General features: G+C 54.0%; 2 protein-coding genes across 7 annotated transcripts in view; one reads left to right on the forward strand and one right to left on the reverse strand.

Moving 5' to 3' along the window:
* The window catches only part of MARK2 (microtubule affinity regulating kinase 2), a 57,731-nt gene extending 54,809 nt beyond the window's left edge, over window positions 1-2,922 (forward strand). For all 6 annotated transcript variants that reach the window (XM_020968087.2, XM_020968089.2, XM_078148374.1 and 3 more), the window contains 2 exons: window positions 293-337; window positions 782-2,922. In XM_020968087.2, the coding sequence (XP_020823746.1) occupies window positions 293-337; window positions 782-1,142 (406 nt within the window). In that variant the 3' untranslated portion in view covers window positions 1,143-2,922. The remainder of the gene's footprint in view (window positions 1-292; window positions 338-781) is intronic.
* A 559-nt stretch (window positions 2,923-3,481) lies between these two features.
* On the reverse strand, window positions 3,482-9,656 carry RCOR2 (REST corepressor 2). Its single transcript, XM_020968238.2, is given in 13 exon segments — window positions 3,482-4,242; window positions 4,584-4,715; window positions 4,717-4,814; window positions 4,995-5,052; window positions 5,196-5,273; window positions 5,795-6,010; window positions 6,130-6,199; window positions 6,410-6,534; window positions 6,697-6,858; window positions 6,978-7,030; window positions 7,596-7,676; window positions 7,851-7,907; window positions 8,721-9,656. Coding segments are annotated over 13 exon segments (1,560 nt in total). The 5' UTR covers window positions 8,848-9,656; the 3' UTR covers window positions 3,482-3,939.
* Between the last annotated feature and the right edge of the window lie 17,352 nt (window positions 9,657-27,008).

A 27,008-nucleotide genomic window follows, 5' to 3' on the forward strand; every position in this document is an offset into this window, starting at 1 on the left:
GACACATAGACAGGCCCTATCTCTTTGCGCCTCCAGCTGCTGGGATAGGTGGTTGCATTTCCTGGCGCTAAAGCTAGGGGGGAGGAACTGGGGAAAAGTAGCTCCTTCCAGTTAGAGACAGTTCCTTCTGATTCGTGTTGAGAAAGCCTTGTTGGGGGTCGAGCAAAGACCTCGAGGCCAAGCCCTGTCCTTCGGGCAGAGTCCCGTCCCCCCCCCCGTGTCTCCCCCCTACCTTGGGTCTGGCAGTGGCCGAAGGCCCCAAACTAAACTCTGCCTCGCTCTGTTTTTTGAGGAACCCGAATGAACCCGAAAGCAAAGACCGAGTGGAAACCCTCAGGTGAGAAAGAGAGCTGTGAGCCAGCAGCTGGTACGGGGGCGAGGCCCCTGGGACGCCTGACCTCCTCCTGCTCTTCTCCTTCCCACCGCTTGGCTCCTTCTGTGTGTCTCTTCCCGATGGTGCCTATTCTGTCCTCTCCCTGCCCAGCCTGCAGCCCCGGGGCCCTCGCCTGGCTCACCGGCCTGTCTCTGTGTGCCTCGGGGCCCTCTGAGCTGGTGGGAGCCACCCCTTGGTGTTAAGAGAGGCTGATGGCAGTCCCCACGGCTCCTGGGGCTCTTGTTCAGCCTGGCCAGGCTTTTGGGCCGGCCCAGATTGGGGAGGAGGGACCGGCTCTGCCCTCCCTTCTCGGCCCCCCCTTCCTCCCTGCCTCCCCCCCCATCCCGCGGGCGTGCCTCACGCTCCGAGGGGCCCGAGCCTAACCCCCTCCGCCTCTTGCCCCTGCAGACCTCACATGGTGGGCGGCGGGGGCAGCGACAAGGACAAGGACGAGAACCGGGAGGCCAAGCCGCGCTCTCTGCGCTTCACCTGGAGCATGAAGACGACCAGCTCCATGGAGCCCAACGAGATGATGCGGGAGATCCGGAAGGTGCTGGACGCTAACAACTGCCAATGCGAGCTGCAGGAGAAGTTCATGCTCCTGTGCGTGCACGGCACCCCGGGCCACGAGACCTTCGTGCAGTGGGAGATGGAGGTGTGCAAGCTGCCGCGCCTCTCCCTCAATGGCGTGCGCTTCAAGCGGATATCGGGCACCTCCATGGCCTTTAAGAACATCGCCTCCAAGATTGCCAACGAGCTTAAGCTCTAACAGGCTGCCGGGGGGCCGCGCCCCCAGCCCAGGACCAGCGAGGGCGTGCGCGCCCTGGGGCGGGGCTGCAGCTGGGCCGGCCCCCCTTTCCTTTTCAGTTTTTTCCTCCGCATTTGTGGGGGAGGGAAGGTCATTCTCCCCCCTCCACGACCCCCCAACGTGAAACAAGGAATGTAGGGGGGCGTGGGGGCGGGGTACCCCCAGGTACTGCGGTTGCACAGAGTATTTCGCCGAAACCAAGAATTTTTTTATTACCAAAAAAAGAAAATGCAGCGGACGGCTCCCTGCCCTTCTGGGGCAGCACAGACTGGATTGATGGCGTTTCCTCCCCCTGGGAATCGCTCGAGGCTGGATCGTCCTCTTCGTCCTCTTCGTAGAGAGGGAAGGGGAGAATTCGCTGCCCCTTCGTCCTCCCCCTCCCCGGGGCCAGTTGGGGGTTTTGCCCTGCCTTCCATCTTCTCCTAAATAAACCACCAGGGGTTGCCTTTCTAGACTCAGGCCCCTAGCATTGAGTGCCCATAGTTAAGACTGGGGCGGGGGGTTGGTGCTGTGGGCAAGGGAAGAGATTGTTCTGGGCTGAGGAGGGGGAGGGGGGTCTTCTTTCGGTGCCATTTCCTCCTATCCCCCCACCCCCCTTTGCTGGGCATTTACTTTCCACAAGCTGCTGTTAGGGGGGAGGGGGGGCAGCCTTTCTCCCCCGTACTCTCCTCCCCCGAGAGGCTGATGACAGGGTCGGTCAATTCCTGGGACTTCCCCCTCCCCCTGCCAAATGTCTAGGGAACATGGGTCTGGGGGCTGCCAGGCTGGGAGGGAGATGCCAGCGATGGGCATTGGGTTCTCGTGGGGCCTGCTGCTGCTTCCCCTGTCCCTAGGACTGGGGAGGACAGAGTGTTCTCCTTTCTGGGAGAGGCCCTTGTCTGCAAGCACATCTTCCCCCCCCTCCCCCATCTCTCCGTCGGCATTAATTTGGGCACCGGCTAGGTTTGGAGCAGTGGGATTTTTCTGCCTCTCTCTTCCCAGTCTCCTGTCTCCTCAAGCTTCTGTTTCTAGCTTTGCTTCATGACACTTGCCCCTTGGCCTCCATCTCCCCCAGGAGAAGTGAGGCGCCTGAGGTTCTAGGCTGAGGCGGGTGGCACGTCCAGTGCTGCCCTTGGGGGGAAGACGTTGCTGATGCGCTCCCGTGCCCTTCCCCAGACTGGAGGCTGGAAGGGCACCAGGGGCGTTCAGCTGGTGGTGGCCACTGCAGCCCTTAATTTATTTCTCTGCTGTTTCTGTTCTTGAGAAATGAGGTGGGGGAGGGAGGGGACGTGCACAGAAGCTGCTCCCCCCCGCATCTGAGTTGTACATTTTTTGTGATGGGTTTTATTTTTTATTATTATTATTTTATTTTGGGTTTTTTTGTTTTTGATTTATGATGACTTCCCTTTCTCCATCCCTCCCACCTCCCAGCCTGAGGCGCAGCAGTGAGCAGAGCCTCTGGGTTCCAGGAAGGGGGTCTTGATAAACTCCCTCCCACCCCAAAAGAAGGCTCCGGCTCCGGACCAAGGGCTTTACCCCTCCATCTCCACCCCTCCTCCCTCGTAGCCCACCCAGGGTGATCAGTGGGACCCAGGAGGGGAACAGCTCAGCTTGGGGGGGGGGCGGGGGGGCCCCAGGGACCAGAAGGTCAGGTCCCTCCCCCCCCTCCCCTCACAGTGCCCTTTCAACCTCCTCCCCCTTCCCATACTTAGTTTCTCCTCTGGATCAGACACACGTAATAAAGAGAATGTTTGGAATCTGAGCCTTGGGCCACGGCTGCTGCCTCTCCTTTCTTCTCACTGGCCTGGGCTAGACCTGGAGCAGCCACCAGGTGTGGAGGAGGGGGAGCTGTTGCTGCTGTCACTGAGGGGTCCCCCCAGGCCCCTCCCCCCAGGGGAGGGTGTGCTGAGGCTGGGAAATCGAGGGCCTCACCCAGGGAGCTTTAAAAAAAAGTTTTATTTTAAAAACTGACAAAAAATAAATTCAGGTGGCTTTTCTTTCTCCAGCCTGAAGTTGTTTTACACACACACACCCACACACACTCACACACACCCACACACCCCCACTAGCATTGGGTGGAGAGAGACACAGGCCTGAAGCCCGAGCCAACATCCTTGTGGCTGCCCTGTCCCAGCAGAGGCCACACCTGCCGGGTTCAGGGAGCTAGGTCTCCCCACCAGTGGGTGGAAGAGGGCTCCCTCCTCTCTACTCAACACCCCCAAGGGGGGCAAATCTCATCCCATTGGTGCCCCCACTCCCTCCCCTCCCCCCTTCCCTGACATAGCTCTCTTCCCACCCCACCCCACGATTTATTGCCATGACTCCCTACCCCTCCCACCACTCTGGCTCCCAAGCCTTCAGAGTGTAAGGCAGGGAGCAGCCCTCTCTCCTGAGCCCTTCTGCCTGCCCTAATTTAGCTCTACTCTACAGTCACTAACATACCCACTACCAGGGAGAGACAGGGCTGGGAGAAGGAGGGCGGAAAATCCCAGAGAAACAGTTCAACCAGAGGCAACATTCCAGTTTGGAGCTTGGGCAGCTCCAGGAAGCAGGCATAGGGTTGGCCAGGGGGCTGCCTTGAGCCAAAGATCCCACCCCTGGTACTTGTGGGGAGAGGAGCAGCTGTCCAACCCCCACAAATGCCAGTGTCCAGATGCTGGCCTCACTTCCCGTCTGCCAGGACCCCACAACGTCTTAGGTTGTGCCCGTCACAGGCCCATGATCATCTGCTGCAGGGTGGGGGGCTCAGGTGCCCAGGGTGGGGATAGGGGGTAAGGACTTATAGTGAAGGGGGTGGGGGCTCCAAGGGGCCCCCTAGTAAAGCAGGTGGTGGCTGGGGTCCACCCCTGGTGCTGTGTCTGGAGGCTGCAAGGGCAGGGCGGATGAGAGGGGGGGGTGGTTGGTTGGGAGCCAGTCTTGGCTGGAGGAATCGGCCCTGCTGTAGCGGAGGGGGCTGGCGGAGAAGGGTAGGGGCTGTAGGCAATGGGGGGCGAAGCAGTGGGGGTGGCTGAGACAGTGAGGTGGGAGGAGGGGGTGCGGGCTGCACCGGAGGCACTGACCGAGACACTGCAGTGATCTGGACCTGTAGGAAGAGAACCCACGGGCTGGATTCTAGGGGCACAGGTACAGAGGCCAGCCCTCCTCCTTAGGTCCCTGAGGAGATCCCTGAGCTTAAGTGACTTGTCCTAGATCACAGGTAGCAAGGGGAAAGGCTGAGGATTTGAATCCGGGTCTTGCCCTTACACTGAAACCTCCCCATCTCTCAAGAACTTCTTCCTTTCCTGGGGAGGACAGCATGGTTCTAAAATGTACAGGCAGGAACGCTGCCGGCCAGTCCAGCTCTCATTCCAGAGCAGGGGACTTGGCCAAGTGAAGACCCGAGCTGGGCTCCCAGCCCCAGCTGCCCCCTACCCTCCTCCTCACCTCTTCTTCCTCCTCATTGGCAGCAGTGGGGGCTGGGAGCCCCTTGCGAGCCTCGTCGGGGGGAGCCGGGGCCCCGGCAGCCCCATCCTGTTCAGCTTCCCATTCCTGCAGCACCTCTTCCAGATTGAAGCGCCCGGCGGTAGCTCACAAAGAAGGTCTTCACCTGGGTTAACGTCTTGTTCCCAATCACCTCTGCGATGGCGCCGAAGTCCTTCCCATATCTTCGGATGGCTGAGGGGAGGCAGGGTGGTCAAGAGGGTAAAGCCTCAGAAACGGGGAGGGGCCTCGGAGCAAGGAAAGCTCTTAGGACACAGAGGAGACCTGGCCAACCGACGACTTGCCCACCTTAGTCCCTCCCCGCCCCCTCTGTCACCCCCATATGTCCCCCTCACGCATCCCCCCCCCCCTCACCTTGTACAGCCAGAAGCTGTTCGTCTGTGGTCCATCGGGAATTGTACTTGGTATTCGCCTGGAGAGAGGAGGGAAGAAGCCACTTTTAAACCCAAGAAACAGGGATTATGCTTCCATGGGCCAACTCCTCCTTCCCTCCTACAAGTCCAGGACCTCAGTTCCCCTGCACGTACATCCACGGAACCCTAGCAACAGCCTCACCTCGGGGGGACGGAGTGGATCGATGCCGCCCTCTAGGGCTTGGCGAAGGCTGCTGTTGGCCTGTTTCATGCTCTGTACCTGAAAGGAAACGCAACAATCATTTATTAGATGTCTGTCTCATCTGATACTGTGCTAGTGAGCACTTCACAGACGACCTCACTGGACCTTCCCAACAGCCCGTCAAAAGGAGGTGCTATTATCCCCATTTTACAGTTGAAACTGAGGCAGACTGCAGTTAAGCTAGTAAGTATCTGAGGCTGAATTTGAACTCGGGTCTTCCTGACTCCGGTTTGGCACTCTATGCCCTATAGCACCACCTAGCTGCCTCCTGCAGGAAAGAGAGAAGAAAACCCAAACCTCAGGATCATAGTAATTTGCAGTTGAAGAACCAGAGAAGTGACTTCCCAAGTTAGGATTTGAACCTTGGGGGCGCCAGTGTTCCTTTCCTACGTCGGGGGATCCCCTGCAAAGGCTTTCCTAACCCCCACGCTTTGGGCTCCCTCTCCCCTTCTCCCTCAGATTCTGTCTCCCACCAGCTGAACCCCTTCTAGCCTCCCACCTTCGCCCTCTTGAGATAGGGTCCTTTCTTGCCAACCAACCTGGCGCTTGAGGGAGACCAGCTGGGAGTCCAGGCCCCGAAGGGTGAGACTGGCAAGGTCAGGGCTGCCAGAGACAGCTGTGATGCCCTCAGGGCTCAGGTACATGCCCTTCGGTGGGCGGCGCCGGGTCCGAAGAGGGTGGTGGCGATACTGAGAGAGTTGAGCCTCCTTCTTCCCTGGGCCGGGCCGGGCGTTCAAGGGTCGGGTGGGGGGCGGCTGTTGGGGAAATTGAGAACAGCAAGGTGAAGGAAGAGACAGCCAGGGAATCAGGGAAGGGGATGGAGCTGTGAGTAGGGGGGCTAGGGGTCACAGGGTCTAGCCCAGCTGGACCTCACCTCTCTCTTGGGGTCCCCAGCATCTGGCTCTCCCTCACTAGTGGCTCCTCTTCCGTCTTCCAACTCATCACTGCTGGCAGAGGGTCCAGGGAGCAGATGAGATCCTAGTCAAAGCCCTCCCAAAGGCATGTATCAAGCCCCAGCCCCAATCCCTTGGCTTCCCTTCCCCCACTCTTGTGACCCTCCCCAGCCTCGCCCTCCTGTTCTCAGGGCCTCCCCTCTCACTCCCTGGGGAAGCCCTCACCAGCCCCACCTCGCTTCCCTGTCCTTTCGACCCCACCTATCATCCTTGTCCTTTCGGCCACCCAGCCTCCGGGCCTGGCGGTCCATGACGCTAGTACGGCTCCGAGTCTTCTTCCAAGAATAGTAGTATTTAACCAGACTGGGGATGAGCTTGTCTGGCAGCTGGGTGAAGGAAGGGCTGGTGGTTGGCAAGAGGCTGAATGGAGGATACCGAGGAGGGGTGTGGAGGTCTAAGGATGCTGTATCTGGCTTGTGGGGCTCTGGGGGAAGAAGGAAGGGATTCTGGGAGCCTTGCCTCCCCCCCCCCAGGCTAGGGGCGCATACCATCTGCTGGATTCGCTGGAAGCACTTTCCATGGAAGCCAAAGGCTTGTTCAAACAGCACCTTGTCCTCCACGGTCCACTCATCCGGAAAAGGGGTGAAGTTGGCCAGGTCTGCCAGAGACTTCTCCACATCATGCTTGTGCCACAGCAGCATGCCCAGGGCCTAATCCCAAATGGGGAGATTGTCCTTTAAGTCACCTGCCCACTTGTAGCAGCATCCTCCTTCCCGTGGAGCTCTCCTCTGCCTCCCGCACCTTTATCCCTGGCTGGGGCCAGACTGACCTGCTCAATGTTATAACCATGCTTCTCTTTGGCCATTGCAATGTACTTGTCCACTGATGAGAGAAGAAGTGGTCCGGTAAGGAGAAACCAGAGCTCCCAACCCAGCCCCTTTTCAGAGAGGGCAAGTCTGGGCATCCCAGTCTGAAACTCTTTTCCTAGACATGGGTCCAAACTCAGGCATCCCAACTCCCAGCTGGGAGGAATGAAACCCTAGCTCTCCTGGGCTCCCCTCCCACAGATGGGTCTGAATCTAGACATCCCAGTCAATGACCACCCCTCCCCCCCATGTGGAGAACAAAGCAAGACTCTGGCCTTTAGCCCCCTTCCCAGAATGGAATCTGAACTAAGGTTTCCCAGCTCTGACACCCTGGGTGGACTATGGGGGACAAATCCAGGCATCCCACCCTGCAGCCTCCCTCCCAGGGAGGAGACTGAACCTAGGAGTCCTAGGCTCCAGCCCCAGCCCCCCGACATAGGTCTAGGACCTAGTCCCCCCTACCAGGGATAGGTCTGAACTGAGGCATCCCAGTCCATAATCCTGTTCCCAGAAATTCAGCTCAACTCGGGTAGTTCCCCCTCCCCCCAGGCTAACCCCAGGGGCCCCAGCCCCCAGCTCACACTTGGCGTCTGACACACAGTGATTAGGTGACCACACCAGCATCCCCTTCAGCTCCTTGTTACTGTAGCGGGCCGGGCTCTCTGTGTGAGGAGGGAAGGGACACATGGATGACGCTGGCTGGCTAGGCTTTAGAGCAGCAGGCTAAAGGGGGAAGGACAGGAAGGGCAGAGAACCAGAAAGGACAGCAGAGAAAGACTTTCCACCAGCCACCAAGTCCTGTCCCCTGATCCCAACACAGCCGCGTGCCTCCTCACCAGGCTTGCACTCAGGAATCACTGCTTGGTAATTGGTCCCCACTCGGATCATGCTGTCTGTGGGCCGAGAACAGAGGTGTAGTGAGCCTCTGGACAGAAAAGAAATCTCAGGAGAGCAGGGATGGGGGGACCCCCTCCTTGCAGCCTCACTCCAGAGTGCCCTGCTTAGAGAGCCTGTACAGTCTAATGAAGACAGCCTGGCTGGGCCACCTTGGCTAGGTCATGGGAACCCTCTTAACCTCAGTTTTCTCATCTGCAAAATGGAGATAATGATCTCCCCACCACCCTCCACAGGGTGGTAGTGAGAAAAGCATTTTGTAAAGCTTAAAAGTGTTCAAGAAATGTGAATTATTGTGGAAGGGGGAGAGTATTGCTGGGTGTCCTCTGGTCTCCCCTCAGCCCTTTGTTCTAGCTCTGGGAGCAAAAGGGGTGACTTCCAATGGGACCTGGAGGGAAAGGCAGCTAGGCCGGTCATACCTCGAATTCCCAGGAGACTGGAGGTGGGGGTGGGAGGGAAGGCTATCCTTCTTCTCAGCTCTCCCGAGCTTTATCCCCTCTAGTCTGGGTTAGGGAAAGCTGGGAGGCCAGGAAAGAGGAGGCAGAATGTCTGGGTCCTGGGAGGGAACTAGAGGCTGGAGGTGGGAAGCGCTCTATATAGGTGGTGGGGGGGATGGCGGATGCCCACGTGTCTCTCCTCAGCTCCCTCTTGAGACCACCCCCCACCCCCCCACACCTCCCGCCTCGCAAAGGAGGCCAGCTCTGAAGGCTCCCAGATCTTTCCTCTTTCCCCGCCCCCAGGACGGCGGCGGCAGCAGCAACCTTAACCCTCCCCCCCCAATCCCCCTACCCCCTGCAGTCCCAGGCTCTCACCGTGGGAGTGTTCCTCCTCGCTGCTGTCATCCTCTGAGTGGGGCTGGCCTCCGTTGGGCGCAGTCTTGGCCCGGCTCCGGGACAGGATCACAGAACCAGAGCTGCTCTTCTCCATCACTGACGGCATCCTTGCTTTTTCCCGCCCGCCCTGGGCCCAGGCTCAGGGGGAAGGGGAGGCAGCGAGAGAAGGAAAGAAGGAACAGGCCCCCGAGAGGACGCAGAGTAGTGGGCAAAGTGGCTCCCCACTTCTTCCTTGGCCCAGTCTGCTGGGGAGCCACTGAGGTTCTGGGGAGACAGCAAGCGAGCCAGTGAGGAAGGGTTCGAAGGAAGCAGACGAGGCAGCCTTCCCTCCAGGCGTTTGCCCCCGCTGGGGAGGGCAGCAAAAAGTTTCCGGAGGACTCCAGAGGGAGCTGGGGAGCTAGGGCTACCTGGGTCCCAAGCGGGCGTTCCTCGGGCTCCCTTTCCCCTTTGAGTGAGGGGTTAAGAAGCCCTGGAAAGTCAAGGAGCTAACCTCCAGCTCTTTGCCCTCTCTGAGTGGGGGGAACCCAGTCCTCGCCACCTTGGAGTCAAAGCCAGGTAAACTGGGGACAGAAGCAAAAGGAAGGCAGTCCCCTGTCTTCGACCCCTTTCCTAGCTCCAGCCAGTCTGCCCGGAAGACTGGCTGCTCCTTTCCTCCGATGGCTGGACTTCTACCTGCCTGTCTGCCTGCCTGCTTGCCTCTCTCCTTTAGCTTAATAGGGCAGGACCCGAGCCTCCTAGATTATTCCCTTTTTCCCGGGCAGGGCAGGGGCAGCAGGCGGGAACCTGGCTGGACGCGACTCTCCCTGGGGGCCGGCGCTCAGAGAAGGGGGCAAAGTTGCAGGGAGCCGGGGAGAAGGCGGCCGCTGGAGCTGCTGCTGCTGCCACCGCTGCTGCTGCCGTCGCTGCTGCCGCTGCCGCCGCCGCCGCCGCCGCCGCCGCCGCCGCCGCCACCGCCGCCGCCGCCGCCGCCGCCGCCTCCTTCCATCCCTCCCTGGCTCCCTCGCTCCCTCGCTCCCTCGCTCCCTCGCTCCCTCGCTCACACAATGAAGCTGCTGGCAGGGAAGTAGTGCCGGCTGTGGCCTCAGCACCCCTCCCCCAGCCGATGCCTCCGCCAGCTGAACATCTGGCCCTGGGGTGGGAGGCAAGGCTTGGGGGCGGGGCCTGGGGGCCAGGGCTAAACCTTTCTCTGGAGGTGGGGTCAGGACCAAGGGAGAGGAATGCCTCAATTCATTTCTTTTTCCCTTTTTCTTCTCCTCCCCTTTCCCCTCTTGAAACACCCCGACTTTGCTTGAGGGAAGGGAAGCTCCCCCCCATCTCTGGAGGTCTTGGGCGAGGGACGAAGAGGCGATCACTTTTCTGTGAGAGAGGGAGATGGGGGCGCAGATGAGGGAGCAGGGAATAGCCAAGAGGTCACACCACCCCCCACCACCGCCAGGCACCCACCCACAGACACTGCGAGCCAGACGCCCGCAAAGCATTGGGCACACGTGCTACTGCAGCCCAGAGCCCACCCTGGGGAAGGGGGAGGAGGAGAAGGGGAGGGGGTGGGAGTTTTCCCTCGTTGCCCCTTTCCTACCAAGGATCTCTCCACCCCTTCCACCGTGGAGAAAGAAACCTCTCTGACCAAGGTGGGATTCACGGCACCCTGGAGCTGTAATCTCTTTGCTACATCTCTGGGTGCAGATGTGTCCTCGGGAGCCATGTGGGAGGTGGGTCCCCCACCCTCCTAGGAGCTGAAGAGCTGAGAACGTGGGTCCTTTCCGGTGGGGACATCGTGGTGTAAATAAAAAGCATGGAAGTCCGAGGGCTTGGCTTCATGTCCCAGCTGTCCAACCTGCTTGACCCTGGGCAAACCACTGCCTCCCTCTGGGCCTCAGTTTCCCCTTCAGCAAAACAAAAGAGTGAGTGGCCTGAGGACCTGGGACTGGGTCTGGGTTGTTTCCCCCATGTGTACATGTTCTGCCCCCTGTAGAATGGAAGTGCTTTGAGGGTAGGTGCTCTTTCGTATGTGTCTGTGTCCCAGCACTTGGCTTACAGTGCTTGGTACCCAAACTCTTGTTGATGGGTTGATTTGAAGGGGTCACCAGTCTGGGAGTCCCAGCTCTTCACTTCCCTCCTTTTGTGAGCTGGGGCCCTCTCCAGGCCTCAGTTTCTTCATCTGTAAAATTGGGGCGGGGGCGGGCCTCAACGACTTCCAAGGTCTCTTCCTCCTCCAGTTCAGAACCTATCATTCCAAACCCTGGGCCTGGCCCATAGTAGGAGCTTCATAAGGTCGTACCCAATCCCTCTGCATTGCTTATTAAGAATTCCCGGCAGCTAGGAATCCTGGGGTCTTTGGGGGAAGGGGGCGCTGGGGGGAGAGGCAATTGTGTGGCTAACACCACGTCCTCCTCTCCCTGCTAGAGCCAGGGAAAGAGACTAGCCTGTCTTCCTTGCCCCAAGAGACCCAGAAGAGGCGTTGGTCTCACAAAGAGACCCAGGCACCAGGACATTGGAGGGGTCCCAGAGGAGCCTTGGGCCCCACATGCTGGGGCAGGCAGGCTTCAGGATCACAGCCCTCCCTCTTCCTTGCCTCCAGTCCTCCCACACAATGCACCTACACTGAGGCAAAGCCCCTGCACCCAGACTTGGCCACTGCTGACTCTGCTCCTTCCCTTGGCCCTGGCCACACTATAATCAGCTTCCTAAATTTAGAAATGCTGGCCCCTGGCCTTCCCTGGCTGCCCCTGCCCCACCCTGGGTCCTGTGGCCTGGTTTTGTGGTCTCTGGATTTCCCAGGGTGGACCCACCCCAGGAGCCTGGGGCCCTCTGCTTCCCATGGCCAGGCTTCTTGGAGCTGCCCAGCAGGGTGTGCTGGAGGGGAGGGGAGCTACAAACACAGGGCCAGTGTGAGGGATGCCCAGGGGCGAGTACCCTAAGAGATGCCCAGACATACAGTGGAGATGGGTGGAGGGCGAGGTCAGAGGTGGAGGAAGGTAGGAGGACCCTCTCCTATCCTCCTACTCCCCAGCCATAAGGAGCACACAGACACACAGAGCAGAGCCCAGCCCAGCCTGATGTCCGGCCACCAGGCAGACTCCCAGTCATCCCACAACCGCACACCACCACGTGGGCACAGAGGGAGAGAGAGCGAGAGCCCAGAGGTGGATTCAGAGAATAACCAGGTCTTTTCTGGCACAGAGAATAGGCCAAACCCAGGGGTCCAGAGAGGGTCTAATAGGGAGAAGGAAGGAGGAAGGAGGCAGGGGAGTGGTGGGGGGGGGGAGAAAGATGGATGAGGGGGAATGGGGAGGGGGCAGATGGAGGGCTCAGAGCAAAGTGCAGCTGCTTCTTCCTCCAGGAAAAAGAGCAACTGGTTCTGCCCCACCCCCCTCTCCCCAGTCTGGGTGGCTTAGATGCTCTTGTCTTGTGTGGGGGGGTGTCTCCTCTTGCTAGAAGCTGTGAGTCTGACCCAGTCCCTCTCTCCCTTCCAGGGCTTCCTAGGACTCTGGTCACCCCACTGTCAGCCACAAGCCACTTCAAGTCCTTCCTCCTCCCCACCTCAGGTCAGGTTGGAGGCTGCTTTCCTCTGCCTTCCCCCCCTCCCCTGGGGTATTGGATGGTCCCGCCTTCTCCTTGGCCTCCATCATCCCCCCCCCTCCCTTTGTCCTCCCTTGCAGGCGAGGACACCTTGGCCTTTTTCTGGTCCCCTGGGCCTCGGTAATGATGGAAATTCTCCCCCTGAGAGTTGGAGCTGAAACTGAGCATGCGGTTCATAGGAAGATGGGCTGGGTGCAGGGAGGGAGGGCATTGCCTCTGAGAGGGCAGCACCCTGAGGTCCCCTGAATGGTCTCTGGGGGTGGAGTGCCTGGTGGAGGAGGAGGATGAGGATGGTGAGGAGGGAAGCAGGCAGGCTCCACCCATTCCCACCTGCTGCAGCACCCCCCCCCAGCTGGCCCCCTCCTTTGTGCTGAGCCACACAAAGGACAAGGGGCCCCAGGCACAGGCCATCTGCTCCCTGCAGCCCTGAGGCTCTTAAAGGGACAGCACCCCCTCCTCACCTTCCAACCACCCCACTGGGGCTGGGGGAAGGGCCCAACAGGATGATTAAGTCATCCCCTTCATCCCATCTTTTTTCCCTAGCCCCACCTAGCTTCACCCCCCCCATCCTTGATTCCCTATCATGTCCCTCTCCTAGGCCCCCAAAAGGAGAACTGGAGCCTCCACCCCCCAGATGCACAGGATTGGAAAGAGTAGAAAAAAGGGAGAGAGCTGGGCTGAGTGAGAAATCAGGCTGCCTGCTTCCGAGCTCCCTGGCATGAAGGCTCTTTGGGGACCCCTGGGCTGGAAGGGGTGAGGAGGCTTTCCTCTTAGCCTCCTTCCCTGGCCCCTCCCTAGCTAGAAAGGGATTTGCAGTGCCCCTCCACTCGGATTTGCCATACCGGATCTGACTTCTTTCTGTAACATCATCGATCCATCATTTATTAGGCACCTGCTGTGTGCCAAGCACTGTCCTACTTGATGTAATGCCCCCAGATCCTTTTTGTAAGCTGAGATTTTGATTGCAGAGTTAAAGTTTGCCAAGTTTTATTTCCACGGGAACCATGGGAGGCTTCATGCAAGCCTGTTTTACAGAGGAGGAAACTGAGGTTCATAGGGGTGAAGTTATTTGCTCAGAGCCACAAAGCTATCAGATATCTGAGTCTGGATAGGAGTTCCGAGCTCTTCCCATCCCACAGTATCAGCTCTCTAAAGGTAGAAGCATGTAATGGAAGCCAGGCTCCCAGGGAATCAGGAGGGGGCTGGGAAGGTGGGGAGGCATTCACTTCTGAGAACTGAAGGAGAGCCAGGCCTCAATAGCAGTGTGATCAGCTGGGGGGAGGGACTCAGGAGGGGCCCCCAGGAGGACTGAATGAATGGAGAGGAAGGAAAGGAGCTGGGGGGGGGCTGACAGAGGAGATAGATAACCAAGGGGACTGTGAGGGGTGGAACCATTTGGGAGGCAGAGGGCTTTGAGAGATGGAGGGAGGCAGAGAGGACAGCCTGCTGCGAGATTGGGGGAGGGGAGGTAGTGAGCCCAGACAGAAGGACATTTAGGGTAATTGATGCAGAGGGGAGTCAAGGAGGGGGGCAGGGGTGTGAGCTGAATGATGGAAGGGGGGATGGGAGGTGGTCCAGGGGAGGCAAGACCTCCAGGGAGTGGTGTGCCTGGCTGAGAAGAGGGGGAGGGGTGTCCTAAGAGGGGACAAGGGATGGAGTTTGGAAAGCCAGACTTGGAGCCCTGTAGAGGCTTAGAAGAGGCCAGGAGCAGAGGGCACAGCCATTGGGGGAGGGGAGGTCCTGGAGAGGGCCTGGAGCCTTTGTGAGAGGTGGGCTTGGGAGGAAGCAAGTCAGCCCAGACCCCTGCCCCCTGGAGCGTCTTCCAGGGAGCCAAGGGGCCTCAGCCTGGGTCTGACCCCTCCCCCAGACCTAGGCTGCCCCCTCTTCCAAGCTCTAGAGGAATAAAATTTCTCCCAGGGCCCAGGTGCCCTTCCTTATGATGGCAGAGCATGGCCTGCTGCTACTCCCATCCTGCCTGCTGCTCCATCTTCCTCCTGCCAGCCCCCTCCTGGGCCAACGGGCTGGGGGCTCAGGCTCCAGCTCTCTCCAAGGGGCCTGGCTGGGGGCCAGGATCAAGCAGAGCCACTGCAGCACCTCAGGGAGGAGAGGGAGAAGGGCTAGGGGTCAGCAATTAGAGACCAGGTTTCCAAGTCCGGGAAATTTGATTCCCTGAGGCAGCAGGAAGTGAGGTGAAAGGGCTACGAGGAAACAACCCAGAGATGGGAGGATTGGGGGGGGGGGCAGAGCTGCACCCAGAGCCCCTGGGCCATGCCCACCCATAGGGAAGGGGAAGGAGGAGGGGGAAGCAAAAAAAGGGGGAGCCCCTCAGCTCTGCCCACCCTTGCCAGGATTTCACTTAGCTTGGCCTTGGCTGTTTCTGCCATGGGCCTGGCGCCCTCTGGTGGCCTTTGCCCAGTGTGGCTGGGGACAGCAGTGACAATACCTGTTTCTTACTCTAGCTGTGATTTCATTGATATAGTGAGAACTCAACATGCCAACAACTATGTACATACAGGGTGAGCTGGAGGGCTGGGAAGGGCTTCCTGGAGAAGTAGGGATTTTCATCTCCATTGAGTTCAATATACATTTACTAAGCACCCTCTATGAGGCAGGCACTGTGCTAAGCTCTGAGGATACAAGAGGCCAAAGATGGTGCCTGCCCTCAAAGAGCCTACAATCTAACAGAGGAGACAAGATGCAAACAAATATCTACAAAGCAAACTACATATATTGAATAAGTAGGCAATTAAGAGGGAATTGAGAAGGCTTCCCATAAAGGGTGGAACTTCAGTTGGGATTTAAAGGAAGCCGGGGAGGTCAGTGGTTGGAATGGAGGAGGGAGAGCCTGTCCAGACATGGGGGACAGACAGAGAGCATGCCCAGAGCTGAGAGATGGGGGTCTTGTTTATGGAACACTAGGAGGCGGATGTCAACAGATAGAAAAGTACCTGGGGGGTGGGGAAGTAAGGTATAAGAAGACTGGAAAGGTAGGTGGGGACTAAGTTATAATGGGCTTTGAATGCCAAATAGAGCACTTTGTGTTTGCTCCTGGAGGGGATAGGGTAGGGAGCCACTGAAATGTATTGGGGGGGGCAGGGACAACAATCAGACCTACATTTTAGGAAAATCACTCTAGCGGCTGAATGGACAATGGATTGGAGTGGTGGGAGACTTGAGGCAGCACCTCCCCCTCCCCCAGCAGCTACTGCAGTATCCAGGTGGGAGGTGACCAGGATAGGGGCAGTGTCAGAGAAGAGAAGGGGGCGTATTCAAGAAATGCTGCAAAGGAGAAATGGACAGGTCTTAGCAATAGCTTGGATATGGTGGGAGTGGGGTGAGACAGACAGTGAGACTTGAAGCCACGGAGATCAGGAGGTGGAGATGAGGAGGGATAACATTCCAGGCATGAGGGCTAGCCATCGAAAACGCCCAGAGTCCTGAGATGCAGTGTTTTGTGTGAATAGCAGAGGTCAGTGTCACTAGATTGCAAGGTGTATGGAGGGAAGGAAGGTGTTCAGAAGATTGGAAAGGTAGGAAGGGGCTGAGATGTGAAGGGCTTTGAAAGCCAACAGGAAGTTCTACATTTGATCCTGTAGGTAATAGTGAGCCACTGAAGTTTACTGAGAGGGGGTGATGTAGTCAGACCTGCCTTTTAAGAAGATCAATGTGACTGATTAATGGAGAATGGTTTGGAGTGAGAAGAGATGTCAGCCAGCAGGCTATGGAAATATTCCAGGCAGTAAGTGATGAAGAGCGGCACTAGGATAGGGGCAGTGTCAGAGAGAAGGGGGAGTATACAAAGGATGGTGTAAAGGTAGAATGACAGGATGGATTGATTTATTGTAGATTGATTGGCTATGGAGAGGGGGTGAGAAAGAGTGAGGAGTCAGGCAGTAGGGTCCTGCTGCCCTAGACAGTAACAGGGAAGGGAGGAAGACGGGAGGGCTGTGGGCAAAGCTGAAGAGGTTAGTTCTGGAAATGGTAAGTTGAAGATACTGCTCACCACCTAGCTGAACATGTCTAATAGGCAGTTAAAGATGGGAGGTCTTATCTGGGTGGAGGTCAGCAGAGAGACTGGTAGATCTGAGAGTCATCTGCACCAAAATGAGCAGGGAATCCATGGGAGCTCTTGAGATCACCAAGTAAAGCCTTGGAGGGGGAGAAGACAAGCCAAGAGTGAGCCGACCTTCGGGTCCCCGGCTGAGTGCCTTCATCCCACCCCCAGCCACCCTTACCAGCTTCCTTTTCTGCCATCTGCCACCATTAGGATTTAGGGAAGGGGCGAGATTGCTTCATTTCTCTCTGCTTCTATTCTTATTCCCAGCACTTAGAATACCAGCTGGCACATTGTAAGTGTTGACTGACCCACTGATGTGGATGAAAATCCAGCAATGGAGATGGAGAAGGAGCAGTCAGGTAGGACTGAGAACCAGGGGCCAGTAGCAGCATGAAAATCTAGAGAGAAAAGAGAGTGATGGACAGTGTCAAAGGCTGCAGAGAGGAAGAGAAGGATGAGGGCAGAGGGAAGGCCATTGGGTTTCACAATTACAGAGATGAGAATGACAGGAGACAGCACTTTTATGAGAGCTGAATGATGGATCAATTAAACAACATCGATTAGCCATTGTGCTAGACTCTGGAGATACAGAGGCAAAAGAAAGAAACAAAGAATGGCTACCTGCAGCAGGCTTACATTCTAAAACAGGTCTTTGATAAATTCTTGCTAATTGATAAATTGATCAACTTAATCGATGTAGAAGACATTTCACTAGCAGTGTGAGGTGGGGAGCCAGGAAGTGCTGATGTCACCTTTTATTCCTGATCTGGGCTTAATTTAATTTATTTAATTCCTGTATCAAATTGCTGGGTGATCCTTAGCATCTTCTTTGCTCTGTAGGTTGCCACGGACAAAGAATCCATTGCCTAGTGACCAGACTGGGGGGGGGGGATGAGCCCCCAGATTCTTAGCTAGGCGGGTCCTTGGAAAGCAGATGGCATTTATTGCTGGGCTTGAAGCCTCAGCAGCAAGATCGGGCCTTCCAGAGCAAGGGCTCAGGTACGCTCAGCCTTCAAACGCCCAAGGTCACCTCTTTGCTGGGAGGCAGCACCGAGGACAGCTCTGCAGAAGCTGCAGGATAAGAAGTTCTAATGGGTGCTAAACTGAGAGAGGCTCTGAGCAGCTGAGGTTCTGCCCAAACCTGACCAGTTTTACCAAGCTGGACATGAGCTTCTCATGAAACTCATTTTGTTTCTGATCTATGCTGGTAATTACTTGGCTTTAGAAAGAGGGAAACAGAGCTGCTGCTAAGCCCAGGGCTATGCGGTGTCCTTTTCTACTGAGGGACCTCAGCTTTGGGCTCAATCAAAACTGGATTCAATCTGGGGGCTGCCAGAGTCTCAAGACGAGGCTCAGTCTTTTTTTTTTCCTTCCTCTTTATAGTCCCACCAGGGACCCAGAGAAAATGATTTAAGGAAAGATGAGGTTTGATTGAAATCTAGTATCTTCCCCAAAGATATCAGAAAGCTATTCAATGCACACTGTTGATTCGATATAGGACAGCTATTTATTTCCTCTGTATACAAGAGATCTTTAAGATACGAAAGACTCATAATCAACTAATCAGTAAACATTTAGTAAACATTTTTTATGTGCCAGGCACTGTGCTAAGCTCTAGAGATACAAAAAGAGGCAAAAGACAGTCCCTGCCTTCAAGGAGCTTATAATCTAACAGGGAGACAATACACAAATAAATATATATATAAAGCAAGCTCTATACAGAATAAGTAGGAAATAATTAACAGAGGGGAAACACTGGAATTAAGAGGGGTTGGGGAAGGCTTCTTGTAGAAGATGGGATTTTAGTTGGTACGTAAAGGAAGCCAGGAAGCTCAGTAGGGAAAGATGAAGAGGGAGAGCCTTCCAAGTATGGAGGATAGCCAGAAAAAATGCCTAGAGCTGAGAGATGGAGTATTTTTTCATGGAACAGACAGGCCAGCATCACTATGTGGAAGAGTCTGTGTTGGTAGAAGTTGGTCTGTGTAAGGTAGAAGAGGACTGGAAAGGCAAGAGGGGCCAGGCGGATGAAAGGCATTGAGTGCCAAGCAGAGCACTTTGTATCTGCTCCTAGAAGCCATAGGCAGCCACCAGTTTCTTGTAAGCAGACATTGACAAAAACTTAAACCACGAAAGGGTCATTCTGCACTCTCCTTGAAGGGAGGGATTATAAGCATAATATTTCACAAACTGTAGCACTTTCACTTCAGCCCTGCAGTCCTCAGCAACTCCCACCCCCAACTTAGATCTAGTGATGGGACCAGTGCACAGCTTGGTCGTATTCGGCTCCTCCAAGAAGAGAGGATTTGTGAAATGTTCTTGTCAAGTAGCCGGTGATCTGTGTTTGAGGAGCCCGAGGCGTGCTTCTGAACACCCAAGGTGGCCATTCTGGGTCACAGATACCAGGTGATAACTTCAGACTGAACGGATCTAGGAGGGGAGTGATGGGGGCAGAAGAAGAACCTGGAAATGGGAGGCAAGGAGTATTCTGCTTCTCCTACCTGGACCACTGGGTTGGGGACTTGTGAGTGAAAGTATAACCAGGATTAGAGAGGTCAGGAAAGCTGCATCATCAGGAGGGAGTCAGGTCTCAATGAGAGTCAGAAGATGGAGAGAATAAAAAAGGAAAACATTTAAAATGAAAGTAAGCTTCTTAACTATGGAGGAGGCATTCTAGAGCACAGTGAGAGGAACAGAGAGATGGGGGGTCTGGGAGCAGAGCTAGGGAAGATGAGAATAAGGAAGTGGGTAGGGGTGGGTGGGTAATGGGCTTTATACAATGGCAGTCAGGAGTTCCAAATTCCTGGGATGGGGAGAGTATGATGGTAGGGATGGGAGTATGCTAAGCTTTAATGAATGAATTCAGGCAGAGTTATGAGGCATTGGAGGAAGGTAAGCTATGCTTATGAAGGAGGTAAGCTACTAGACTGTTCCAGGCCCTCCCTCAAGGTCCAACCTGGTAGCAACAGGGATGTTAAATACTGGGGGCTGGGGGGTAGGCTGTGCCCAGGAGGGTCACTTCACTGCAGGTAGGAGCAGGAGAAGGTACGATCTGGGGGAGTCTGGGAGAGCTTCTTATTCTAAGTGGGTGTGATCTGATAAAAGCAGATAGGTAGAGAGATAGACAGGATGATCTACAGAGAAGATGATATATAGATAAATTGAGATCGATGGATTCTAGATAAATAAGATGTAAAAATAGAGATAGATGATGCATAGATAGGAAGATAGATGATAGCTAGATAAACTCATTTATCATGCGCCTGCTGTGTGCCAGGCACTGTGCTAAGTGCTAGGAATATGAGCAAAAAGAAGAATGATCCCTGACCTCCAGCAGCTTATGTTCTAATGGGGAAAGACAGCCTATAAATGAGACCCACAAGGGAGCAGATGAGCAGATGGGAGGATGGATGAATAGCCTGGGAGTCCTGGGTTGGGCCAGCTTTGGAGAGTACCAGGAGAAGCTGCTGGGGGTGAAGTCAGAGGCCAGAGGCCTGAGGCTTGGGGTCTGGATCGGCCTGGCCCAGGGCTCCCTGAGGAAGAAGCCTAAGCTAGAGGCAGCTGGGGACAGTACTCGGGCTGGCTGCCACCTGGAAATAACCTCCATCCCCAGGGAGCAGGGGAAGAGAAGAGTTTCCTCGTCCTCCCAGTGGAAAGGAGAGCCTCTCACAGGTCCCCACATGATGGTCAGAGGGGAAAAGAGAGCCAAAAGGCCATGTCACTCCTTTTCAGGTCCTTTTTCCAGGCTCAGTGGCCAATCCTCTTTGACAGAGTACCCCAGCATGGAGACATGGGGGAGGGACTATGGGAGCATAAGGGGATCGCTTTGTCAGCCCTCCCTGTCCACAGCGGTGCTCGGGGCCGTTCAGCCAGGGTTAAAGCCTGCTTGTGCTCTCAGGATCATAATTTTAAGCTGGAAAGGACCTCAGAGGCCAGGTAGCCCAAGCAGCTCATTTTAGAGGAGCAGCCCTCTGGGCCACAGTGCCTCCCAAACTGACTCACAGTGTGATCTCTTTGTAAAAGTCACACTTTAGGCAAGCAGATTATCACTCTGTCCCATGACCTCTGGAGTGAGGACAACTGAAGGGTGTCGTGGTTAATATTGCCTCCAACCTCAAGGCAACGTTAGGAGCTGGGGAAGAGATGAGGGTCTCAAGTTACCAAAGCGGGAGCCATCTTCCCCTCCTCTCTCCCCTCCCCTCCTCAGCCATCCACTCAGCTGGGAAGCGGGTCACTCTGCCTTCTCCGGGACTCTCGGATCTGTTTCTTCCTTTCTGTTCCTGCCCCCTTCATTATCCAAGTAGAGGTTAAGGCCAGGTCCAGACCCTCCACCCAGTCTGCCTTCATTGTCTCTGAACTGGTCTCCAGCTCTCCCACCTTCCAATTCTTTCACACACCTTTGTCAGGTTAGCGCTTTCCCTTTCCCTGTCTGTTTCATCACCAATGGCTTTTTGCTGCTTACAGAATTCAATTTAGCTCTTCACCACAACTGATTAAACTGCAGTGCTCCTTATAAGGGATACAAAAATGAAAGGCCAGCTCCACCCTTGTCCTCAAGGGGTTTCCATTCTTGCACAAGGATAGAACATGAGTCAGTAGAATTCAATTCCCTGCAAAAGCTTCTCAGGTTGTGCAAGACACTGGATACAATGAATGAAAAAACATTTAGTAGCATTTGCCACGTGGCAAGCACTAGGGATACAAATAGATACAAAGTACCAACCACAGAGTCACAGAGTCTGAGCCGGGAAGGTCTCTCAGCAGCCATTTCCTCTGATTCATATACACCTAAGGAATCTCCCCAACAGAAAACAGCCAGTCTCTGCTGGATTACCTCCAAGGCTGGGGAGCTCACTACCTTTCTGGACAGCCTGGGGACAGCTCTCATTGTTAGGAATTGGCCCGGACCGGAATCTGCCTGTTGACAACTCCCCCCCTCCCCCACCCCATCATGTTCTAGGTTCTGTCTTTGGGGGTCAAACGGATGAAATTTAACCCTTCTCCCACCTGACTGCGCTCGAAATAATAATAGCTGTCATCTGTGTACCACTTCAAGGTTTCCACACCCTCCATTAGCTCATTTAAATCTCACTGAACCCCAGAGGAAGGATGAAGCCCAGAAATTATTCCCATCTACAGATAAGGCCATTGAAGCTGCCCAAGGCTAAGTGATGTTGGTGGAGTCACACACAGCTGAACTGGTGACCAGAAGCCAGGGCACACAGTAGGCACTAAGTAAGTGTTTGATAAACTGACTCCACCGTCTAACATCCAAACAGGAGATAAGATAATTGCTGATTATTAGATTAGCATTTTTAGGTTTCTTAGGGCATGTGCAGGCCCTGACCCACGCCCTGCTGTCTCTCACAGACCTTGGCCTTTCCAGTTATGTCTTCATGTGCACAGAAGAGGCAATACGGTGCAGTGGGGCCCCTGAAAAGACTGAGGTTCTATGGACAAGTCCCTACTCCAGTATTTGTGAGCTGTGTGACCTCAAGCAGGTTTCTTTGCCTCTCTGAATCCTGCCTTCCTCAGCTGGAAATGTAAAATGGTGATATTTGTACCACTTGCTTCCCAAGACCTTTGTGAGAAAATCAAGATACATACACTTTGCCATCGTTGCCCCCCAATTCCGGGACCCACACTCTGTGAAACCTTCCCTGGTCCCCCAAAAGTTAGTGCTCCCCCCTTTGCCTCCACATTGACTTGCATTTACTCGTGGGTTTATACATTAAGGCCTTGCAGTAGAATGGAAGCTCCCCAAAGGTCGGGATTCTTCCATCCTTGTACATGTATCCTCCAAGCCTAGTACTGGGCAGGGTACGTGGGGTTGACATTCAGTTGTGTCTGACTCTTTGTTTGGGGGGAGCTCAGGAAGATGAGTCTTCCTGCCTTCAGGCAGGTGCCCCAACCACTGCGACACCTAGCGGACATATGTATGCACGCACGCACAGAGAGAGCTATTTAGATAGGACTAGAAGTGTAAATAAGGGCCTCCAGGTGGCGCTATAGTGCATAGAGTGCAGAGCTTGGAGTCCAGGAGACCCAACTCCAAATTTGATCTGACTCTTATTAACTACGTGACCCTGGGCAAGTCACTTCACCCTGTCGTCCTCAGTTTCCTCTTCTGTCAAATGAGCTGGAGAAGGAAATGGCAAACCACTCCAGTATCTTTGCCAAGAAAACCCCCAACGGGGTCACAGAGTCAGACACCTGAAATAAGAACAACAAAAGAAGTTCAAATATTGCAGGTATTAATGGCCTCACTTTACAAAAAAGGAGACAGGCTTAGAATTTTAAGGTATTTGCCCAGGGCCGCACAACTAGCGAGCATCAGAGGCAGAATTCCAATCCAAGTCTCTCCTAAGCCCAGGGCAGGGCCTCTTTCCACAATACTGAGCTGCTACTGAGACATGGAAAATGGTAACTACTATGACACCTCCTCCTTCCCACAGACCTTCATGGTGGGATTGCTCTTCCTCCTCAGGGCTGCCTCTTGGAATCCTAACTTAAACTGGAAGGCTTAGTTTAAATGCCATCCCCTACAGGAGCCCTCTCCTCATTTCCCCCAATTGTGTTGCTCCCCCCACCACCACGCCCCATCCCCAATTATTTTTAATTTAATTTAGTATATACTTTTTCATTCTGTGTCTGTGCCCTGAGGGTAGGGTTCTATCTGTCTCTTTGTCCCCAGCCCAGCTTATTGAGGAAGCTCCCTGGTGAAGGGCAGAGAAAATTCCCCACCTCTCTCTTTGCAGAGGTGGGGAACTATGGGTGAGGAATATTGTTTAGACTTTCTGACTTTGTTCATGTATTGGTTGGTTTTGTTAAACTGCTTTTTCTTTTCTTTTTTTTTTTAAATAACAAATTTATTTATTTATTTTTAGATTTCAACATTCACTTCCATAAGATTTTGAGTTCCAAATTTTCTCCCCGTTTTTCCCCTCTCCTCACCCCAAGATGGCACGTAAATTGATATAGGCTCAACATATACATTCATATTAAGCCTATTTTCACATTAGTTATGTTTTATCATTATTATCTTTTTTGATGAGGCAATTGGGGTTAAGTGACTTGCCCAGGGTCACACAGCTAGTATGTGCCAAGTGTCTAAGGCCAGATTTGAACTCAGCTCCTCCTGACTCCAAGGCTGGAGCTCTATCCACTGAGCCACCTAGCTGTCCCCACATTAGTCATATTTTAAAGAAGAATTAGAACCAATGGGAGAAATCATGAGAAAGAAGAAACAAAAGAGAGAGAGAGAGAGAGAGAGAGAGAGAGAGAGAGAGAGAGAGAGAGAGCGCAAGCAAAAATATGTTTCGATTTGCATTCAGACTGTTACTGTGTACAACGTTCTCCTGGTTCTGTTCATTTCACTCAGCATCAGTCCATACAAGTCTTTCTAGGTTTTTCTGAAATCCACCTGCTCATTATTTTTTATAGCACAATAGTGTTCCATTGCATTCATATACCACAACCTGCTCAGCCATTACCCAGTTGATAGACATCCTCTCAATTTCGAATCCTTTGCCACCATTAGAAGAGCTGCTATAAATATTTTTGTACATGTGGGTCCTTTCCCCATTTGTATGATCTTTTTGGGATACAATAGGGCAGAGATTCTTAACCTGGGGCCTATGAACCTGTTTCTTGAAATATATTTTGTTGACTGCACTACAGTAGAATTGGTTTCCTTTGTAACCCTACGTGTTTTATTTTCTGCATTCTCAGGAGATCCATAGGCCTCTCTAGACTGGCACAAAAATGTCAAGGGACCCCTGCTCCTAGGTTTCAAAAAAGAGAAAGATGACTCTAGGAGGGATGGCCAAAGAAGGCTTCCCAGAGGACGTGGGATCAGAACCCAGGTGTCCTGGATTTCAGTCCTGAGAGCAGAGGCAGGTAGATGTGCATGCTCTATCTATGTGCTCTTGGGTGCTGTGGGGACAGATGGGATTGGGAAAATGACTCATGAATATAGAACAGTTGTTCTGATTCCCTGACAGCATCCTCCCACCTCACCCCTCTTCTGTCGAGGCTGAGCTATTTGGCAACTGGAGTGAATGAGGAGGATGGAGGGAGGAGACTCGGAGGAGCAAGGGGGCCATGGAAGCAGGTGCGAGGCGAGGTTGAACTTCACGGGCTGGAAGGTCCTCTCCAGATGGGACAGTCTGTGATCCCATCATTCCAGGGGTGGGAACTCGAGAAGAGTCTTCAGAGATTTAAAGGACTATCGTAGGTAACAGGGGTTGGCCTTGCTCTGCTTGAACCGGGAGCTTAGCATCAGAAGCAGTGAGAAGAGGGGATATCAAGCAGCAGAGTTAGGCTAAAGTGAGGAAGCACTTCCCAATATAGCTGGAGCTGTCCAAAAGATAGGGCTTTCTACCTATTTCGATGGGCTGTCTCAGGTCCTAATTACAGGGGATAAAACGAAGCTGGGAGACCATTGGTGGGGGTGTCAAATTGAGTCAACAAACACTTATAAAATACCTACTATGTGCCAGGCATTCTGCTAAATGCTAAGAAAGGCCAAACAGCCCCAGCCCTCAGGGAGTTTATGATATGAGAGCAACAATGTGTAAATGATGGTGTACAAACAAAACACGTACAAAATTAGAGGTGATTTCCGAGGGAAGGTGCTAGTATTAAGGGGAAATCTGGAACTTTCGCTGGGCCTTAAAAGAAGCCAGGGAAGCCGGGAGGTGGAGATGAGGTGAGAGAGCGTTCCAGGCAGCTGGGATTCATGTAGGGGCTGCATTTAATATTCCGTATGAGTGGCCAGGAGGGTGGCTTTGGCCCTCAAGCATAATACCCAAAGAGACAGGTTACCCCAATGGGAAAAAATGGCAGCGTAGAGGAATCATCAGCTGGCAAACTGCTGTCTGACCCAAGTGAGATGGTCCGGCCAAGCCTTCTAGAGTTTGCCCCATCTAGCTTCCCCAGCACCATGAGAGGACCTGGTGGAGCTCAGTGGACAGACCTAGCCTGAGAATCAGAAGACCTGCACTTGAGTTTGACCTTGAATGCTTCTTAAGACAGGAGGGGGTTGGCAGGGGGAGAGAAGGAGAGAGAAGACAGAGACAGTCAGACAGAGACAGGGAAATGCCACCTCTAGCAGTCTACAATAGCAGTTTAAGGCAAGACTAGATGGTGGTGGTTCCCCTATGGGGGGGGGGAACCTACAGCCTCGAGGCCACACATGGCCCTCTAAGTCCTCAAGTGCGACCCTCTAGATCCTCGAGTGTGGCCCTCTAGGTCCTTAAGTGCAGCCCTTTCACTGAATCCAAACTTCAAAGAATAATCTATTTGGATTCAAAGGGCTGCATGCATGTGGCCTCAAGGCTGAAGGCTCCCCACCCTTGTGCTCTAGATCAAGAATTTTCACCCTTTTATGTATTGTGGACCCTTCAGACAGTTACTTCTCAGAGTAACTTTTTTTTTTGCATGAAATAAAATAATTACAAAGGATCAATGTTTTAAACCCAAGTTCATAGACTCCAGGTTGAGAATCTTTCAAGCCGGGCGTGGTGGTGCCCACCTGATATCCTGGTTACTGGGGAGGCTGAGGCTGGTGGACCTCCTGTGCTCAGGAGTTTTGACCAAAAGAGTGTTTGCAGTAAGTCTGCCACAACATGGTAAATCCCTAAAGGCAGGTGGGGTTGGGGCACCAGGCTGCCTAAGGAGAGGCAAACAGGCATGGGTGGAGCAGGTCAAAGCTTTAGTGCCAGTCATCACTGGTGCCAGGCCTGTGAGTAGCTACTGCACTTCTAGCCCAGGAGAGATAGGGAGACCCAGTCTCCAAAAAAAAACTGCTTTAGAAAGTCCAGCGCTTAAATGTTCCAACTCAGGGCTGCCTGTGAGGTAACTGCCAAGGTGAGGAAGTCTATTCTCAGCATCCCTCCTCACAGGCTGCAAGCACATATCTCCCACTGCCATGTGCTTCTGCAGGAGGTCTGAGCAATGCCCTCCCTGTCTGCACATATATATTATATATGTTACATGGCCTTAGTCAGTACCCTGAACTCTAGTTTCTGACCTGAGCTCAGAAAAGGCGTTAGAAAAGCAGAAGTGGTAGAAAGATACCCTCATGGAAGCAAAGGGATACTAGTATTTATACTTGGGAGATTAGAAAAGCAGCTGGCTATAATCAATCAACAAATATTTATTAAGTGCCTACTATATACCAGGCATTGTTCTAGGCACTGTAGATACCAAGGAAAAAAGTGAACCCATCCCTACCCTCAAGGAGCTTATATTCTATCTTATCCATGGATAAGTGTATCCAAAATGTAAGGACAGGGACTGCCCTGGTGATTTCATTAGTATAAGGAACTCCCAGATAAGGAAACTCCATCTACCAGTGCAGATATGCAGCTTCTCTTCAACTTTGAGTCTTAGCTGCCTGCAGAACTTAGATGTTAAGGGACTTACTCCCATGATAGCCAGTACGTGTCAGAGGTAAAACCTGAACCCAGCTCTTCCTGGTTCCAAGACTGGCTATCTATATACTATATCACATAGCCTGGCATGCTACTATATGTATGCACACACACACACACACACACACACACACACACACACACAGAGTTATGGGGGGAAGGGCATTAGCATCTGGGAGCATCAGGGCAGGCCTTATA

The sequence above is a fragment of the Phascolarctos cinereus genome, unplaced genomic scaffold (assembly GCF_003287225.1).
Source record: "Phascolarctos cinereus isolate Bilbo 61053 unplaced genomic scaffold, phaCin_HiC Scaffold_9;HRSCAF=440, whole genome shotgun sequence".
Classification (NCBI taxonomy): Eukaryota; Metazoa; Chordata; class Mammalia; order Diprotodontia; family Phascolarctidae; genus Phascolarctos; species Phascolarctos cinereus.